General features: G+C 43.7%; 1 protein-coding gene across 2 annotated transcripts in view; it reads left to right on the top strand.

The window, feature by feature from the left end:
- The first annotated feature begins 1,929 nt into the window (after positions 1 to 1,929).
- The window catches only part of THEM4 (thioesterase superfamily member 4), a 25,103-nt gene continuing 8,133 nt past the window's right edge, over positions 1,930 to 18,899 (top strand). The window contains exons 1-4 of one of the 2 annotated variants that reach the window (XM_039246195.1): positions 1,930 to 2,175; positions 7,855 to 8,041; positions 14,244 to 14,400; positions 14,943 to 15,053. In XM_039246195.1, coding sequence (XP_039102126.1) covers positions 2,077 to 2,175; positions 7,855 to 8,041; positions 14,244 to 14,400; positions 14,943 to 15,053 — 554 coding nt within the window. In that variant the 5' untranslated portion in view covers positions 1,930 to 2,076. The remainder of the gene's footprint in view (positions 2,176 to 7,854; positions 8,042 to 14,243; positions 14,401 to 14,942; positions 15,054 to 18,899) is intronic. The other variant, XM_039246196.1, reaches the window with a different exon arrangement.

The following is an 18,899-nucleotide window of genomic DNA, read 5'->3' as shown; positions in this document are numbered from 1 at the left end:
GATCGATCCCCATGTTGGGCACTGTGCCGACAACATGGAACCTACTTGGGAATCTCTCTCTCCCTCTCTCTGCTCTGAAAAAAGAAAGGAAAGAAAGAGAGAGGAAGGAAGGAAGGAAGGAAGGAAGGAAGGAAGGAAGGAAGGAAGGAAGGAAGGAGGAAAGAAAGAAAGAAAGGGAAAGAAAGGAGGGAGGGAGGAAGGAAAGACAAAGTAAGTTAGTTAACTAGCTCAATGGCACAGAATAGAGTCCAGCAAAAGACCCAAGGGTATATTGTTGCAGGATTCTCGCTCAGAGAGTCGTGACACCGAGACTTTTCTTTCCAGGAGGCAACTTTATTTTGCCGGCACCACTCAGTTGGGTTCGTACCCAAAAGAACTGAGCGGCCCACATCATATGGCATAGGGTTTTTTATGCATTTTCTATTTCTTTGTCTCCCATATATGGTAATACACATAAACATGTAGTCTGATTAAGTTGTTTCAGTTTACAGGAACATGGGGGATGTAGGCAGCTGGACTCTTATCTAGGTGACCTTGAAGTCTTCTCTTCTCTCTTCAATTTTTTTCTTTCTCCTTAGGGAGGGGTTCCTACTACATATAGATAATCAATTTTCGATCCAAGTGCAAAGACAACTGAATGAGGAGAGCTTTTCAACAAAGGATGCTGAAATAACGGGAAACCAGTTTCATAGATACTAATCGCTTACAAAAAAATGTAGAATGGGGGCTCTCTCAACTTAGCACCAGGCTCAAAGCCAAGTATATTTATCTCTAATAAATCTTTCCTGATAATGGTCCCTCCAGTTCCACTATGTGAGTCGTGACAGAAGTGTGTTGGTGGGAAAACATCACATAAGGAGTATGTGCTGGGGGTTACGTAATTTTAATAACTAGCTAGTAACTTCTAAAGTCTTAAGACTTCAGGACTTACTTGGACTGTGGTATTTGGTAAATATTCAATAAAAGGGAACGAAGAGGCGCTCATTTGCAGTGAGTGAATACGCCCAGGTGGTGTGACTGAAAGTGGATGCTGGAAGGTTTGTGCCTACTATTCCCACCACACAAATAGGCTAGAGGTAAACCCCAAGAGCACATAGTAAAATAATTAGGAAGTTACAGTTTTCAGTATCGAACACCTTCGTTTTAAAAATAATTTATTTAATTGTAAGGCGAAATAACTTAAATTTTAATAACGGCAGTATTTAAGGACTGGCTAGCCAAATTCTGAATTTTTAAGTCTGGTCCGGTGGGCCAGCGCCAGCACACCACGGGCCACCAACGGGCCCGAGGCGGGCGGACAGTTTACTAAGGGAAGTACAAGGTAACCTTGACTCGGTACCCACAACAGATGAACAGAGGCCATGTGCAACTGAAGAGTCCATACCTGGTGTCACGTGGGAAGGGTTGAGCTCAGGTTTCCAAAGCTGGAGACCAACACATGCCATGAGTTTCTCCGTCTGAATAAAGCCTGACTTGGAACTTTTAGTTCTGCCCCGGGCTTTAAGGGGCGCGCAACGAGGGGCAGCGGAAGACGCAGAAAAGGAGCATTTGAAGCGTATAAATGCCCTTTTAGCCGCAGAAGGCTGTCTACAAATCAGTACCGACCCGATCCAGGGACGTGTCTGCGCCTACAAGACCTTAGTCCTACAATCCCTGTGTGCACTCCCACCTGCCAAGTGGCCTAAGTCTTCTTGGGTGCTCGAGCGCGCAGACATCAGAAGCGCGAGGCGGAAGGGCCCGGGAGCTGCAGGGGGATGGGCGGCAACCGCCATGGAGGAGGGGCGAGCGGGGGCGGGGGCGGGGCATGCCGGTGTCCCCGCCTCCCAGCCGTGGCGCGGAAAGGGGGCGCGGCTCCGCGGCTCTCCGGCGCCCCTGCGCTCCGGCCAGCGGCGGTCGGGGCAGGGGCGGGGCGGTTAAGGTTGGCGGGCGGGGTGGGGACGCAGAGTCTGACGAGATCAGACTGCTGCCCTATCTGGCCCCGCGCGCGCCGGGGTCACGTGGCCCCTCGGAGAATGGGGAGGGGCGGGCGAGCCGGCGGCCCCACAGCTCTCGGGAGTCTGGAGCGCCCGCGGAGCCATGCTGCGGAGCTGCGCCCTACGACTGCGCACGCCCGGGCTTGTGCGCTGCCTGCGGGGAGGCGCGCCTCTGCCTGCGAGGGACCCGTGGTCGCCGCGGGTGAGTCCCGGAGCCGGGCGGCGGGCGTGGGCGGCTGAGCCAGGCTGCGTCGGGGGCGACCCGGTGAGGACCATTGCGCCGCACTGTGGATCAACCCGCTGGCCGCAGAGTAAAAGCTAACGTCAGCCCGGGTTGTTAGCGTCGGTGTTGGCTGGGGCCGCCTGCTTACGGTCCTGAGGTTCAAAGCCGGAGAGGGACAGGGAGGGGACTCCCGGTATGAAGCAGCGTGCAGAATGCTGGACTCTGGTTTTAGGGCGGGGAATCCCGCTGCTTCTGATACCAGTAGCGAAGGGGGCACGGTGCGGGCAAGGTCACACAGCAGGCGAGTGGTCGAGTTCGGGTCTGATCTAGCAGTCCGGCTCCTGAGTGTCACATCCTTTATTCGGTCGCGAGAAGAGCGGTGTCTCTCCCTAGGAGTTCATCCTAGTCGCCTCTGCTTGACAGAAAGTTGGTGAGGTTGGTGTAAGAGTAAAATGAGGTAATATTGCTTGTTCTGGTGTCCCTGTGTTTTGCTTCACTGAATAATCAATTGATGCTAATTAAGCCCCAACAATATGCAAGACATTAGTCTCTGATGGTGTAAAGACGAGTAAGAAAACTCTCGATCGAGTTTGGGAGAAAAAGCTGAGATGGGAAAAAAAATGTACTGGGGCCCCTGGGTGGCCCAATAGGTTGAGCCTCTGACTTCAGCTCAGGTCGTGATCTCACGGTTTGTGAGTTAGTTCGAGCCCCGCATGAGGCCCACTGCTGTCATCGCGGAGCCCGCTTGGGGTCCTCTGTCTCCCTCTTCCTCTGCTCTCTCCGTGCGCTCTCTCCCAAAAATAAATAAAACATTTTTTAAAAATTACTCTATGCTATAATGAAGGAATCATAGAGGAAGGAACAGCTCTGTATTGGGCAAGAACTTCAAGCTTTCTCGTACCTTTTCTTTTAAAGAGTAGTGTGTGCAGGAGCGCCTGGGTGGCTCGGTCATTGAGCGTGGAATCTTAATATTTGCTTAAGTCAGGATCTCAGGATGTGGTATAAAGGTCTGCTGGGCATGGAGCCAGCTTGAGGATTCCCTGTCTCTCCCTTTGTCCCTCTCCCTCCCCTGTTCTGTGCACTCTCTCGCTCTCTCTCAAATTAAAAAAAAAAAAAAGGGAATAATATGCAGATTGGTTATTAACCCAATGCCATCTTTCACTTTGGAAAAGAAAACACCAAGTGCCCCTCTCACAACAACAAAGATAAATTCCTTTCTTTAATTAGTCGAAGCCTTGTAATCTGTGTTGAGAATATTTAATAGTAGTATTTACAGGCTTTATAAGCCTTTTCTTTCTGTTCAGTAACTTAAAAGGAGACACATTAAAAAGAAGTCATAACTTGAGGCACCAGGCTGGCTCAATTAGTAGAGCATGAGACTCGGGTGGTGAGTTCTAGCCCCATGCTGGGTGTGGAGATTACTTTAAAAAAGAAAGAAGTCATAACTTCAGTTAATGAGTCCCACCTGGAAAATATGTTACCAAAGGTCAAGTAAGACATTTCCTCCCCAGAGGGCTACAAAAGGTAATGATTATCCCTAACATTTATCCGTCGCTCATACAGTCTGTGCTGAGAATTTGCAAGTGACTTTACATCAAGTATCACTTAGTTCTCACCCCCTTGAACTGAAACTTTCATTATTTTTATTTTTCACAATATCACACTGTTCATCTGAGGACCTAAACTCAACACGCCTCTTATTAAAGTTAATAGATCCACTTCTACTCTTCCCCCTCCTAACACACAAACACCAACAAAACCTCCTTTCTTCTTCCCACCCCAGTCAGATTGGATCATCCAAGGCTCTTCTACGTCTCTTTCCCCATGATCAGCCTCTCCGCCTACTTCAACTTCTAACCATATCTCACCTGGATCTTGGCATCAGTCTTTTAATCACTTTTCCTGCTGCTCTCACCTTGCAATTCATCCTGTATACCAGAGAGAAGTTTCTAAAACCTAAGTTCACATTACTGCTTTGCTTAAAACTTCATGAGACCCCCCCCATCGTGGAAAAAAGTGTTTTATCATTCAAATGCCACCTTCATGATTTTGAAAAGACTGCCTTTCTTTAATGAGCTTTATCCTGAGGAATAACTTGTGAAATCACATGTATGGTGTGTTATTTATGTCCTTTAATAAGATGCATTTAAAAATATGTAAGTCGTTGTCCTTGCGCCACCTAAAAAATCATCTTTCATTTTGACCTTTGGAAACATTGACTTAGCAGATGAAATCTAAGCTCTGCATCGAGGCCAAAGAGCCTCTGGGGTGTGTTGCATCTGCCACCTTGCGATCCACATCTGGCTTTTTTTTTTTTTGCACGTTGCATCCGTGAAGACTGAAATACTGGCAGTGCCCCCAAGGTGTCACACGGTTGTGTCACCTCTGTATGCATTTGCTTGGTGCAGCCTTCCCATTCTCTCCTTCGTGAACTTTTTAATCCCTTAGGAATCACTCCCATCAGTGCTCATCTTTTTGAAGTTTTCCCTGAATGTCGCTCCTTCTGTGTCCGTATGTGCTTCTATTAGGGTAGTTTTCACACCCGAGGCTGCAAGCATTTGAGGGCAGAGCCTAAGTCTTCTCTCTTTGTCTTATCCAGTTCCTGGCATAGAACCAAGTATGTAGCAGATTTTAAAAAGTTCACTGCAGTTAGTGGAATCCCACAGTTCCAAAGTTAAAATCAGATAACAGAGCCCACAGCCGATGGAGTCATTCTAGTTCCTAAAAGCCTTGAATTACCTCTGTCACCCCGTCCTTAAAAGGACGCTGGAACTGATCTATCCTACAGTTGTTTAAGATGAGACGTATGGATGTGCCAAATCCTACACATTCTATTCTCCCTTTTATTTGACATGTGTTGGTCAGTACATATTTTATCTGTGATTAATTGTATCTGTTATTTCCAGCATTCATGTGCTTTATTTTCATGGGTTTGGTTTTTTTGTTGTTGTTGTTGTTGTTTGAGAGAGAGAGAGGGTACTTGTGTGCCCTTGCAAGCAGGGGAGGGACCTAGAGAGGAGAAAGAGAATCCCAAGCAGGCTCTGTGCTGTCAGCGCAGAGACTGACACGGGGCTCAAACTTACGAACCTTGAGATCATGTCCTGAGCCCAAATCAAGAGTTGGTTGCTTAACCAGTTGAGCCACCCAGACACCCCCAGAATTCAGGTAATTTAAAAGCCACGTGATTGAGACAGGATTCTAAGGAAATAATCCAAAATAGAGAAAAAGCTATTTTCATAATGTTCCAATGAATATTTTCATTTAAAGCAGCCAAAAATTGAAAATACTTTTATTTTTGTTTGTTTTTAAATGTTTTTAATGTTTGTTTATTTTTGAGAAAGAGAAAGAGCGTGAGCAGGAAGGTACAGAGACACACACACACAGAATCTGAAGCAGGCTCCAAGCTGTCGGCACAGAGTCCAACGTGGGGCTCGAACTCTCGAACCACAAGATCGTAACCTGAGCCAAAGTCAGATGCTTAACTGACTGAGCCACCCAGGTGCTCCTGGAAACACTTTAAAGGGTTAAATAAATTATAGTCCATCAGTTTAAAAGACTATTTTTCTGCTGTTGAAAATGGTGATAATTGAGATTAAGGACATGAGAAAGTGGGCACTAAATACTTTTAAGTGGTGAGGCAGGAAAAAATAAATTTCTTACTGAACTGCGAGTATATTAAGAAAGATTACATTTAAGGGGCGCCTGGGTGGCTCAGTCGGTTGAGCGTCCAAATTCGGCTCAGGTGATGATCTCATGGTTTGTGGGTTGGAGGCCCTTGTCCGGCTCTGTGCTGACAGCTCAGCCTGGAGCTGCTTCCGGTTCTGTTTCCCTCTCTGCCCCTCCCCCACTCACGCTTGCACGCGCTCTCTCTCTCTCTCTCTCTCTCTCAAAAACAAACATTTTTAAAAGTTTTCTTTTAAAAAGAAAGATTACATTTAAGAAAAGTTGGTAGAAAGACATCCAGATGTTAAGCATTGTTTTTCTTAAGATGGAGAGATAATGGGTGGATTTTTTTAAATTGTTTTTTCTTTCCCAAATTTTCTGAGCTGAGTTCTTTTTTTTTCTTTTTTTTTTTTCACAAATCGTTTATTGTCAAGTTGGTTTCCATATAACATCCTGAGCTGAGTTCTAAAGAGATGAGCAAATCAAAACCATAGGGAAAAAACAAAGGTACAAATCCTGGGCCAGAGAGTGGAATAGCCTGATCCCACTCACATTTCCTCTGGGAAGGTGATACTTTGTTCAGCCAGGAAGTTTTTAATTCTGTAGAGTTTTTGAGACCGGCCACTGTAGTGTCCCCGTCCAGCCAGGACGAGTACCAACAGAAGGCAGGTTGGCTGCTTGTCCACAGCCCTGCTGTTTTGGTCTCGGGGTGTTGTCCGAGGGTTGTAGGTAACACTGAATCTGAACGGACGAAGTGGCTGGGAGTCTAATGGCATGGAGTCCATAGCTTCTGTGATCTTCAGTGTTCCAAGATTCCTGCCAAAGTCAAAAGAACCAGTTTCCTTTCTCATGCCTGTGACCATTTGCTTTGTTCTGCTCCTCTTAGTAAGTCATGCTCTGTGCCCCTCCCGGGCCCCCGCTCCGGGCCACTTGCTTCCTGGGCACCGGAGTGGCAGTGTTGCTCAGTGCTGCAGAGGAGCAGCCTGGGTGGAAGCCGTGGTTACTATGAACCCAAGCACCTGTCCCCCCAACCCCTTCCTCCCCTTTGTATCTCTTTCTTGGTAATCGGTTCTGTCACTCGCTGTGTTACACAATTCAGAAACCTGGGGTTGGTGCCTGTATTTTTCCCCTTCCCTTTCTCCTTATCAAAATGGTCACCAAGGTCTGCTTCACACAGTCGTAATTTTCACTTGGGTTACCTCTAAAATCCTCCACACGGGGTCCTCACATCCGGTCTTGGTCCCTCCCACTATCTTTCATAGGATGCAGATCACATCTTGTCATTTCCCAAAGAAACCGCTCTGGGAGACCTGCAGACACGACCAGTTCAGGCCAGCTGGCTTAGGGTGGAAGTTTCCGCAGCCATGCTCCTCCCCTTTCACTGAAACAAGGCCAAGCTTCTTTTAGGCCTTGGTTTCATCATCTGTAAAATGGGGATAATAATTAGTACCTACTTCATTTGGTTGTCTTAAGGCCCCTCAAAACTAAGTCCTTGCTTTTGCATACACTTTTCCCTTGCCTATAATACCCTTTCTAGTTGGCTAATTTCTGGTGGTCTAATCAAGATTCAAGTCCCTGAACCAGCCCGCTGGTCCCCATCTGAGATGAACGGTTTTCCTGTGGTTTTCCCACACTCCAGCTCCTCCGCACACCCTACGGATGACACTGTTTACATGCAGGAAATGTGTGTCCTTCATCGCTTTATCTCCAGTTCCTGGCTCACCTGTGCTCAAGGGGTTTCTTTTTAAAAAGGAATCCACAGACCTGGACTTAGTGCTGCTCTGCCTGTAACTACTTGGGTGACTTTGAGCACATCATTCGTCCTCTGTCCATTGCCGCCTCCCAAGGAGGTTGGACCAGGTAATACTTGAAACTTGCTTCCACTCTGAAATGACAAATTTCTGGGAGGAGAAGTAGGAAAATACACTCTCAGAAAATACAGTATGTTATGAAATAAAATGCACCTCCCATTTTCTTCATCTCTCTCTCTTTTAGAGGTCATTTTCTGCTGAGGTCAGTCATGTGGACCACTCTCTCCCCAACCCCAGCTGGAGCAAGGACATGAGACTTCTCTTTGACCAGTTCATGAAGAAAAGTGAAGATGGCTCTTGGCAACGTTTGCCTTCATATAAAAGTAAATTTTCTCCAAAGACTGAAGAGCAGATGAAAGTCTTTTTTTCTGGTAAGAACAGCTACTCTTTCATAAAGAATGTTTAAATGTCAGTATAAAATGGAACGGATGGAGGCACTGGTTACTGATGTGAAAATGTTGGGGTTCGGGGAATGAACAGTCAAGAAAGAATTCTTGAGGCATCTTTGGTGCAAAAAGAGTGGGTTTTTTTTATTATTTTAAAAAATGTTTATATATTTTGGAGAGAGAGAACACAAGCTGGGGAGGGGCAGAGAGACAGAGGGAGATCCGGAACCCAGAGCAGGCTCCGGGTTCTGAGCTATCAAGGCAGAGCCCTATGCAGGGCTCGAACCCACGAACTGTGAGATCGTGACCTGAGCCAAAGTTGGACACTTAACCAACTGAGCCACCCAGGTGCCCCACAAAAGGGTGGTTTTATTAAAGCACAGGGACAGGATCCATAGGCAGAAGGAGCTGCACTGGGATTACAAGGAATGGTTTATTATATACTTTTGAGTTGGGAGGGGGTCAAGGCTAGCCGTAAGTCTCTAAGGAATTTGGAAGCAAGGTTTCCAGGACCTTGAGGCGCTAGCTGCTGTTAGGAAAAGGTCATTTATTACTGTCTAGTAAAAACTCTTACTGTCATGAGACCCTTCAGGTGTATATCAGGGGGCATATGCTTGGAGGATGATTGTCAACATATGTCTTAGGGGAAGGGGGCAGTGAGAAAGGAAATTTCCAAAGGAATTTTTACAGGACCCTGGAGGTCAGGCTAATGTCAAACTAAGGTTGCCTTTTGCCTCTAGCAAAATATTAACATCAAGGCAGCTATGCTCCTTGAGGAAGGTCACTCTGCCTGTCTCAAGTACTTGTCAATGGGCTGTGACTCTTTTTATGACCTGCTAACTTTTAAGAGTCTACCTAAAACCCAAAATGGCTTTGTGTTGGTCAGCTTCTCTCCTGAGCCTTCAGGTACTTGCCTGTGGGCAGTAAAGGTCAGATTGGTCATTAGCTTGGGGTCAATCACAGATGGGGGTCTAGCTGACTGAGGGCAGTCCTTAGTGCTTGAGGAGGTAGTTTTGGTTCCCATGAGGGATACTTTGCCCAGAGGGCTTTTTGCCTCAATTCAAAAATAGGCTGGAAAGAAGAACTTAATCTGGTGGGAAGTTGGAGGTCATTCTGGAGGTGGTTGGAAGTCCTTCAGCAGTCTGTTTCCTGGTTTGCAGTCTGCCTGTCTCTGGGGTATCGTCAGGTATGAAGCCTCTGAGTAGCCAGCCCGCAGCAGGCACTGGTCCACACGTGAGCCATTGTGATATCTGTGAAGTAACTCTTAAGCGGTTTAGCTTCCATTTGCAGGGCTTCAGGAAAAGCAGTTTTGCTCTTAGTGATACCAAGTCAGAAGGGTGGGAGAAAATTAGAAACATTACTGTGGAGGGTCAGAATTGGGTACGTAAGGAAACTAGAAGAATTTAGAATCCAGGTAAGTTTGCAGATAACAGAGCCACAAAGACAAGGAACAGCACTGGGACCTGCTGTCCTCAAGAGTGTGCTGTGGAAACATACTTTTTCTCCCTATTTGGTTTTTGGTTGCTTTTTTAAAAAAATTTTTTTAGGGGCGCCTGGGTGGCTTAGTCGGTTAAGCGTCCAGCTTTCACTTAGGTCATGATCTCGCGGTTCGTGGGTTTGAGCCCCGCGTCGGGCTCTGTGCTGACTGCCAGCTCAGAGCCTGGAGCCTGTTTCAGAGTCTATGACTCCCTCTCTCTCTGACCCTCCCTTGTTCACGCTGTCTCTCTCTCTCTCTCTCGAAGAAATAAATAAAACATTAAAAAAAAATTTTTTTTAATGTTTATTTTTGAAAGAGACAGAGTGCAAGTGGGGGAGGGGCAGAGAGAGAGGCAGACATCAAATCTGAAGCAGGCTCCATCAGCGCAGAGCCCAATGGGAAGCTAGAACCCATAAAGCACAAGACCATGACCTGAGCTGAAGTCAGATGCTTAACGCCCCACAGTCACCCATTTGTATCAGAGGTAATCGCAGTAAGACTAGTTTGATTGCAAAATAAGTCTAATCTTTTTTTTTTAATGTTTTATTTGTTTCTGAGGAAGAGAGAGACAGTGTGAGCAGGGGAGGGTCAGAGTGAGAAGGAGACACAGAATCTCCTTGAGAATCTCCGTGAGATCATGACCTGAGCCGAAGTTGGATGCTTAACCAACTGAGCCACCCAGGCACCCCTAAAATAAGTCTAATCTCATTAAACATGGCCTGATTGTTTAGATGGGTGCTATAAGAATAGCGATTGGCCATGTTGGTTTTTTGGGGGTGTTTACTTTGCATAAGGAATCCCAGATTCGACTTTTAAAAGCCACTCACTGTCTTTGCCTATAATACCTATGAATCTGAGTGGATTCTTCTCCTCTCAGGGTCCCCCAAATATTCTACAGTTCCACAGGCTGCCAGAAAGTGACCCATCTTTACCCTCCTATGATGCCAGGAACCCAGTAAGCAAAATACCATGCAGTTTTCTGAAGGGAGTTTTATTGGCTCCATAAAGTCAGCCTCAGTTTCCTGAGCTGTTTGGTCATATCTGTGTCTATAGTAAGGAACATATTATCTGCAAATAGATGACTGTTAAAATAAGAATACTCAGTAAGAGTTTCCAAATTTTGGTGGGATCAGATAGGAGAAAGATAAATGTTGCGATTCTGTTTTATCTTCATCAACTCATTCAGCCCCATGTAATTAACCCTTGTTTTGCTTGACCTAGGCAGTTTTATGAATTGAGTTTTCCACTAGAGTTCTGGAAATTCTTACCCAGCTCAGTGGTATGATCTTAAAGTTATCAGAAACCTGTACTTGTCAGAGTCCTTTTCTTGAATCTCTTAGAAGACAAAGCACTTTTGCAGAATCATCAGAATAAAACGACTGTCTGTAAATGACGAAAAGACTGAAAAATAGCCATGGTTAAAGATCTGATGAGAGTTCATTCTAATGCAAACGACAAGGAAATGTGCTTATTTCTGTGACACAGATTTTAAGATAACTAGAATTATGACTGATAACATTATACCAGGATACCAGATTTCTAAGAACTTCGTACAGTTAAAATAGTTCAACAACTCTCCCTTAGAAGGTTGTTCTGGGGACCTGTCGGGAAATCCCAGAGTTAGTCTAAGTTCAAAGACTTGATTTAAACTTTGGTTAGGGGAAGTTTGTCAAATACCAAAAGTTTTAGAACATCTTATCAAATAGGTCAGTGTGGAACAGTACTTAATCATGAAACCAAAATGATGATTAAAAGCTGTCAAAGGCAAACCAGAAAAGTACATAGTTGTAAAAACAAAACAAAAACTTAGCTCTTTTAATAGAGAAGAAGACTCAGTATCTTAAGTAATCAAAGACCTGAAAAAGACAACACAAAACACAGGAAATTATTTTGGTAAGATAAAAAAAAAATTCTTACTTTCTAGGCAGATTACTTAAAAGGTAAAGAAAAACCTTTCACAGTGTCTTATTAAGAGTAGAACAGGATGCCTGGGTGGCTCAGTCAGTTAAGCGTCTGGCTTCAGCTTAGGTCATGATCTCACGGCTTGGCTTGTGGGTTCAGGCCAGAGTCAGGCTCTGCTGACAGCTCAGGGCCTGGAGCCTGCTTGGGATCCTGTCTCTCATTCTCTCTCTCTCTTTCTCTCTCTCTGTCCCTCCCCCCACTCGTGCTTGTGACCTCTCTCTCTCAAAAAATAAACATTTTTTAAAAAGAGCATACCAATAATCCAAGAAAACTGTGTCCTTTTAATAGACAAACGAATATTAAATTTTAATTCTGTACAGGCATTCTGTTAAAACTTATTTTAGGGGCACCCGTGTAGCTCAGTCGGTTAAGCGTCTGCCTTCAGCTCAGGTCATGATCTCACGGTTTGGTGCGTGAGTTTGAGCCTCACATCAGGCTCTCTACTGTCAATTGCTGTCCGCGCAGAGCCCACTTCAGATCCTCTCCTCACCTCTCTCTGCCCCTCCACCCCCTGCATTCTCCAGCACACACGTGCGTGCTCTCTCTCAAAAATAAATAAATAAGTAAGTAAAACTTATTTTTAAAAACTCTTACAATAAATTCATTCAGTGTTAGCCACCTTGGCCACCCAAGGTAAGAAGATTCTCTCTCCCTCTCCTCCCCAACTTTATCTACTTAGTTTGCTCCTTATTCTCCTCTTGTCATTCTGAAACAACTAGTTACTCTGCTTGAGGACAAAATTCTTCTTTTGTTTCCTTAACAAAAACCCATCTCCATGCCTCATAACCTTTTCTTACCAAAAATACATCCTGCTTTCTTTGCATACAGAGTTATTTCTCTTATTTTTAGTATTTTTAATGACATATATTAGAATTTTTCTTAATTTTCTAATGTTTGTTTATTTTTTGAGAGAGACAGAGCATGAAGGGGGAGGGGCAGAGAGAGAGAGATACAGAATCTGAAACAGGCTCCAGGCTCTGAGCTGTCAGCACAGAGCCCAACGTGGGGCTAGAACCCATGAACCACAAGATCATGACCTGAGCCGAAGTTGGATGCTTAACCGACTGAGCCACCCAGGTGCTTCTCTGTTAGAATTCTTAACCTATTAAAACCTTAATTTCTAGTGAAAAGAAGTGAAGAGTTGTGAACCGTGTGATGCCAGTATTGTGTAGATTGACAAATTTATGAATACGTTTTATAATTTTTATAAGCCTACACTTCCTCATATTGCAGTTTTCCAGTGGTACAGAACACGTTTACTAACAGACTCCAAAATGTTTCACTGACTGTAATAAGAGGACACGAGTAGGTAACCTTGGACTTAATATTTAGCAATTAGTGTTTTAGTATTTTTTATTTTGTTGTTGTTGTTTTCTCTTTTGTGTGTGTGAGAGTGTTTATTCATTTTTGAGAGCAAGCGTCGGCAGAGGAGGGGCAGAGAGTGAGACAGAGGATCCGAAGCAGCCTCTGCACTTCTAACAAGCTTCTCTCACCACCTTTATTTTTCTCATTTTTATGACATAACCTCAGGGTTTGATAATCTAGATCAGGAATTTTGAACTCCTAAGTAAAAAATTGGAAGGGTTTGGTGCTTCTCTAGAAGTTCCAGAATGTCAGAACTGGAAGAACTCCAAGATCATTGAGGTTTATCTCCTCACTGTATGGGTAAAATGTGGAGGAAGCAACAGGTTCTAGGCCAAGAACTTAATTCTCCCAACTCCTATGATACTGGCCCTCATTTCTAACTCTTTCCCCCTCAATTTTCTCAACAACCCCTAGAGGGCTTATAGTATGCGCACATGCAGTGGATGCCACTTACTGAGCGACAAAGTCTAGAAGACGGGCACCCGCCCCACCTCCAAGATGTTCATGGCCTAAATAAAAGCCATTCTCTCTACTTCTCCTAAATCTTCTCATCTTCTGTCTTTTTCCAACTCTGTAAATGTAAATTCAATAACAATAAAAGAAGCTTAGTGTTATGCATGGCAAATCATGATGAGCCAAGAAAGAAATCTTTGAGTTTGGGGAATTAAATCTTAACATAGATGTGTAAGGATAGACACACCCTACCTTTAGAACATCTTTCACGGGTGCCTGGGGGTAGGGGGGCTCAGTCAGTTAAGTGTCTAGCTCTTGATTTCAGCTTGGGTAATGATCTCAGTTTGTGAGTTCAAGCCCCACATCAGGCTCTGCGCTGACAGCACAGAGCCTACTTGGGATTCTCTCTGCCCCTCCCCTGCTCGTTTTTTCAAAGTCTGATTACAACTCACTAATTTGATTTCCTGAACCTTAACCGTTCTAAACCTGAGTTTGGGGGTTTAGAGTCCCACACAGGATATTGGGCTGAAATGGATCTGATTTTGATCAGTATGATAACCTACCTTTGCTGAAGCTAAACTCCCATCCTCAAGGAAAACCTCTCTGCTGTTACACCAGTCATTTTCTTTAAATCTCATTTAAGCCGTACTTACTTTAGGAAGACTTTCTGTGCATACCTTGTTTCCTGTTTCATTTTGTGTGCCCTCAACGTTTATTATGTCCCCAGTTAGACTGTTAATTCCACACGAGCAAATTTCCTGTATTCTGCTTCTGGGAGACGCTCCCATTCCCTTATAATTTTGTACCTAGTTGACATTGTAATCAGTCCTCCATTAACCTGTCGTTCTTGCAGGTACAGGTGCTTAGCTCTGCTGTGGCATCTGTCTGTTACCTGTTTCTCATACGCCCATCCACTTCATTTCCCTACAGACGCAAAGCCTATAAAAGAACAAAGGTCACAGCCCCAGCTCTTTCCCAGAAACTTTGAGGAAGGCCTGGGCTTTGAATATGTAATGTTTCATAATCATGCTGAAGACAAGACAGTTTGCATATTTCAAGGAGGTCCTTACCTACAAGGAGCACCTGGGTAAGAATGACAGCTAACATCCCATAGATCAGTAGAAGTCTTGATCTGAAAGCTTATTAACTTACAGTATCCACATATATCCATGGACTACAGTAAAGGCATTGCAGTGGTAATGTAGATATATATTTATTGACATGGAAAGATGTTTATAATTATTAGATCACAAACTCATGGGACAGAGCAATAGGAGTATAATTTGAGAGTATCGTTAACAAGGTAACAGCAGTTTGTCACTAGATGGTGGGATTGTAGGCCTTCAATTTTATTTATTTATTTTTCTTTGTTTCTGTTTATCTACCTTTCTTTACATTGTTAAGCAGTGATATGTGCAGTTCAATAAAAACATGATACAAATTTCATAAATTATATTTTAGCTTTCTGCTTGACTGTGCTCTGATTACCATTTGACATTCACTTCATTGAACGTGGACTAAGTGGACTTTTCATGGGTAAATTATATGGAGATGTGCTTGGATAATTTCCCCCAGAGGCTCTGTTTTTAGACCTTTTGAAAACCTCTCTCTTTCTGCTATTGTAACTAGATTCCTTCACGGAGGTGCTATCGCAACCATGATCGACTCTACTTTTGGTATATCTGCTCTCATAGTCGGGGGGATTGTCATGACCGCCAGTCTCAACATCAATTTTAAAAGGTAAACTCCTGTGTATTCTCAGCTTCTTAGATGACATGGGTTCTTGGGTCAGCTGCCCCACCCCCTACCTGAGACCCTGAGATAAAGATTTGTGTGCACGTGATAAGGGGGAGAGGGGCTAGCCCAGGAGTGGGAGGAGCAGAACAAACAGGGAAAAGGCAGCCAGGCAGTTAAGTGTCTGACTTGGGCTCAGGTCATAATCTCGTGGTTCATGAGTTCAAGCCCTATGTCAGTCTCTGTGCTGACAGCTCAGAGTGTGGAGCCTTCTTCAGATTCTGTGTCTCCCTCTCCCTCTGCTCCTCCCCACCCTCCCTCTCAAAAATAAATAAAAGAAATTTTTTTAAGTCATTAGTAATAAGATTGAGAAAGTGACTTCTTAACTGATATTATCACCTCAAATGAAAGCAACAACCACGGACATATTAATCAATCCAAACTTGTAAATTGTGTAATATAAATTCAATACTGAAGCAGTGATTTGAAACAGAATCAGGGATGCTTGGGTGGCTTAGTCATTTAAGCATCCATCCAACTTGGTTTCAGCTCAGGTCATGGTCTCACAGTTTGTGAGTTCAAGCTCCACATAAGGCTCCATGCTGACGGCTCAGAGCCTGCTTGGGATTCTTTCTCCCTCTCTGCCCCTCCTTCCCCTACTTGCTCTCTCTCTCTCAATAGAATTTTGGGGGACAACGGGGTGGCTCAGTTGGTTAAGTGTCCAGCTTTGGCTCATGTCATGATCTTGCAGCTCTTTGAGTTTGAGCCCCACATTGGACTCTGCTATCGTTGTGGACCCCACTTCGGATCTGGTCTCCCTTTCTGTCCTTCCCCCACTCGTGAATGCACACTGTCTTTCAAAAATAAATAAACGTTAAAAAAACAAACATAATCAGGGACATCTGGGTGGCTCAGTTGGTTAAGCATCTGACTCTTGATCTTGGCTCAGGTCATGATCCCACGGTTTGTGAGTTCGAGCCCCAAGTCAGGCTCTGTGTTAATAGCACAGAGCCAGCTTGGGATTCTCTCTCTCCCCCTCTCTCGCTTCGCCTCGCCCCCCTCTAAATAAATAAACACTAAAAAATTAAAAACAATCAAATTTTATTAAATACCTCAGTAAATAAAATAACAAGCCTAATGTTGGAGTTTTCCCCTAATGTGCAGTTTCTTTGCCTCAAACGCAAAATTGATCATAAAACTGATTATTTCACCTCCACTTACTAAGAATTTTTCGTTGTGGGCTTAATTAATTTCTCTAGGATGTCAGTATTTATATTTTCCTCAGGTTAGTGTACTTGTTCTTAGAGACTCACCAGTAATTTTGTCAGATGCCAGAGAAACCGTGTCAGTCACTGAATTTGCAGGTTTGGGCAGACCCGGGGGCTAGGAGTTTCCCTTCAAAGGCGGTTGGTATGTGTGCCCGAGTTCATGAAGCCAACCCCTGTTGGCATCGAGATTTCCTTACCATGTCAGAGGACTTTGCAAACCTACACCTTTTCTTCTAACCTACTACTTCCCCCTTTTTTGGATCCAGGTCCACCATGCCTTCATTGTATATTTTCTGCTTTGGTTTGCGGCTCACCTACGATTGAGTGCATCTCATTTAATTGGCAGAAATTCCATCCCCCAGAAGACAAGGACATGAGTCTGTAGTTTTCTTCCAGAGATACTCAGCTTGGCAAGACATTTGCCTTCCTTCTAGCTGGTCATTTCCTGTAACCAGTCCTTTCTGTTAAGGGTACAGTTCCTGCATTTTCTTGAATTGTTTGGCTTCCGACAGGTCTCTGGCTGTTGGTGTGGGGGAGAGGGCTCGGGTCCTATGGAGATTGTGTGGGGCTTTGAACACCCAAATGGCATGAGTTTAGCTCATTTCCAGTACATAGAATAGCTTCTTCAAGTGTATTTACCTTTGTGTCTAGCTTTTGTCTATGATTTCTTGAATAGCTAGGGCATGAGAAACATCTTTGGTTAGCTGATTTACATGTTGAGCTGTATGAACCTCTTGGACTAATGCAACAGTAGAAACAGAATTGTACATGTAAAGGTCAGTCTTTTATGAGTAAGGGTAATTGGCCTGTTCACAGCCCAAGGGAGAGTATGGAGGAAAACAGGACCTGCTGGAGACACAATGTCTGTTCCCATAATCACAAAAGAAGTTCCCACAATAAGTTCCTTCACAAGGTGCAATCATCATACCAGGGCCAGAGTAAGCGGACAGGCCACTCCCGATACCAATCCACAAGGTTCCTTGGGGGTCGGTGCTCAGGCAAAAATAACTGAGTGGGGGGTGGATATCGGTTGTCATCTGATTGGCAAGAGACCGTGCAAACTTACCTTAACCTCACCAGAAGCTTTCTCGACCAGTGGGCTCAGAATGGCTGCCAGCAGATATTAAGCATCTTTTCATGTGCTTGCTGGCCATTATATATTATTTTTGGAGAAATGTCTGTTCATTAAATATATATATATATATAATTTTTTTTGCCTAGTTATAGGAGTTTTTTGTATATTCTGGATATTATTAACCCCTTATCAGATATATGATTTGCAAATATTTTCTCCCATTATATAGGTTGCTTTTTCACTATGCTGATTATGTCCTTTGATGCACAGAAGTTTTTAAGCTTAAATTTTAAGTAATCTCTTTCGTCTGTACTTTTGTTGCCTGTGCCTTTGGGGTCATATCCAAAAATTCATTGCCCAACCCAGTGCATGAAGCTTTTCACCAGTGTTTTCCTCTTGGACTTTTATATGTTTTAATCCACTTTCAGTTAATTTTTGTATATGTTGTAAACTAAGAATCCAACTTTATTCTTTTGCATATGGGTACTCAGTTTCCCCAGCACCATTTGTCGAAAAGACCATCCTTCCCCCATTGAGTGGTCTTAACACCCTTAGCGAAAACCATTTGACCACATATGAGAGTTTATTTCTGGGCTCTCTGTTCTGTTCTATTGGTCTACATGTCTGTCTTTATGCCAGTACCACGCTGTTTTGATTACTATAGCTTTGTAATATGTTTTAAAATCAGGAAGTGGGAGACTTGCAGCTCCCCCCCCTCCAGACTGTTTCAGTTATTCAGAGTCCCTTGAGACTCATATTCTATTTATTAAAAAATTTGTACCATTGGGATTTTCTAAGATTGTGTTGAGTCTGTAGATCACCTTGTGTAGTACTGACATCTTAACGGTATTTTCTTTCAATCCATGAACACGGGACATTTTTCCATTTATTTGCGTCTGCAATTTCTTTTAGCAGTATTTTGTAGTTTTCAGTGTACAAGTTTTTTTGCCTCCTTTGTTAAATTTATTCCTAAGTATTTTTTTATGTTATTTTAAATGTAATTATATGCTTAATTTTCTTTTCTGATCATTCCTTTTTAATGTATAGAAATGCAGTCAGTTATTGAATAGAAGTGGCAAAAGTAGGCATCCTTGTTTTGTTCTGATCTTGAAGGAGAAGCTTTCAGTCTTTCACCATTCTGTATGATGTTAGCTAAGGCTTTTCATATATGGCTTTTAGCATTTTTATTATGTTAAGGTAGTTTCCTTTTTTTTCCTAGTTGTGTTTGAGATTTTCAACTCCTTATCTAGACTGTCATCATACCTTATTCTCTTATATAATCCTGTGTCTCACCAACCGCTTCTCTGTTTCATTTGAATGAATCAAATGAAAGGATAAATTTGTCAAAATCTGCCAAAACACAAAATGTGATTTTGATAGCAGTTACATTAACTTAAAGATTAACTTGGGGGAAGGGACGCCTGCGTGGCTTAGTCGGTTAAGCGTCCGACTTTCACTTAGGTCATGATCTCGCGGTTCGTGGGTTCGAGCCCCGCGTCAGGCTCTGTG

This window comes from Hyaena hyaena, unplaced genomic scaffold, assembly GCF_003009895.1.
Source record: "Hyaena hyaena isolate Hyena2069 unplaced genomic scaffold, ASM300989v1 scaffold_284, whole genome shotgun sequence".
Taxonomy (NCBI): domain Eukaryota; kingdom Metazoa; phylum Chordata; class Mammalia; order Carnivora; family Hyaenidae; genus Hyaena; species Hyaena hyaena.
Note: the sequence above shows the minus strand (reverse complement) of the source record. Positions and strands in the feature narration are given on the sequence as shown.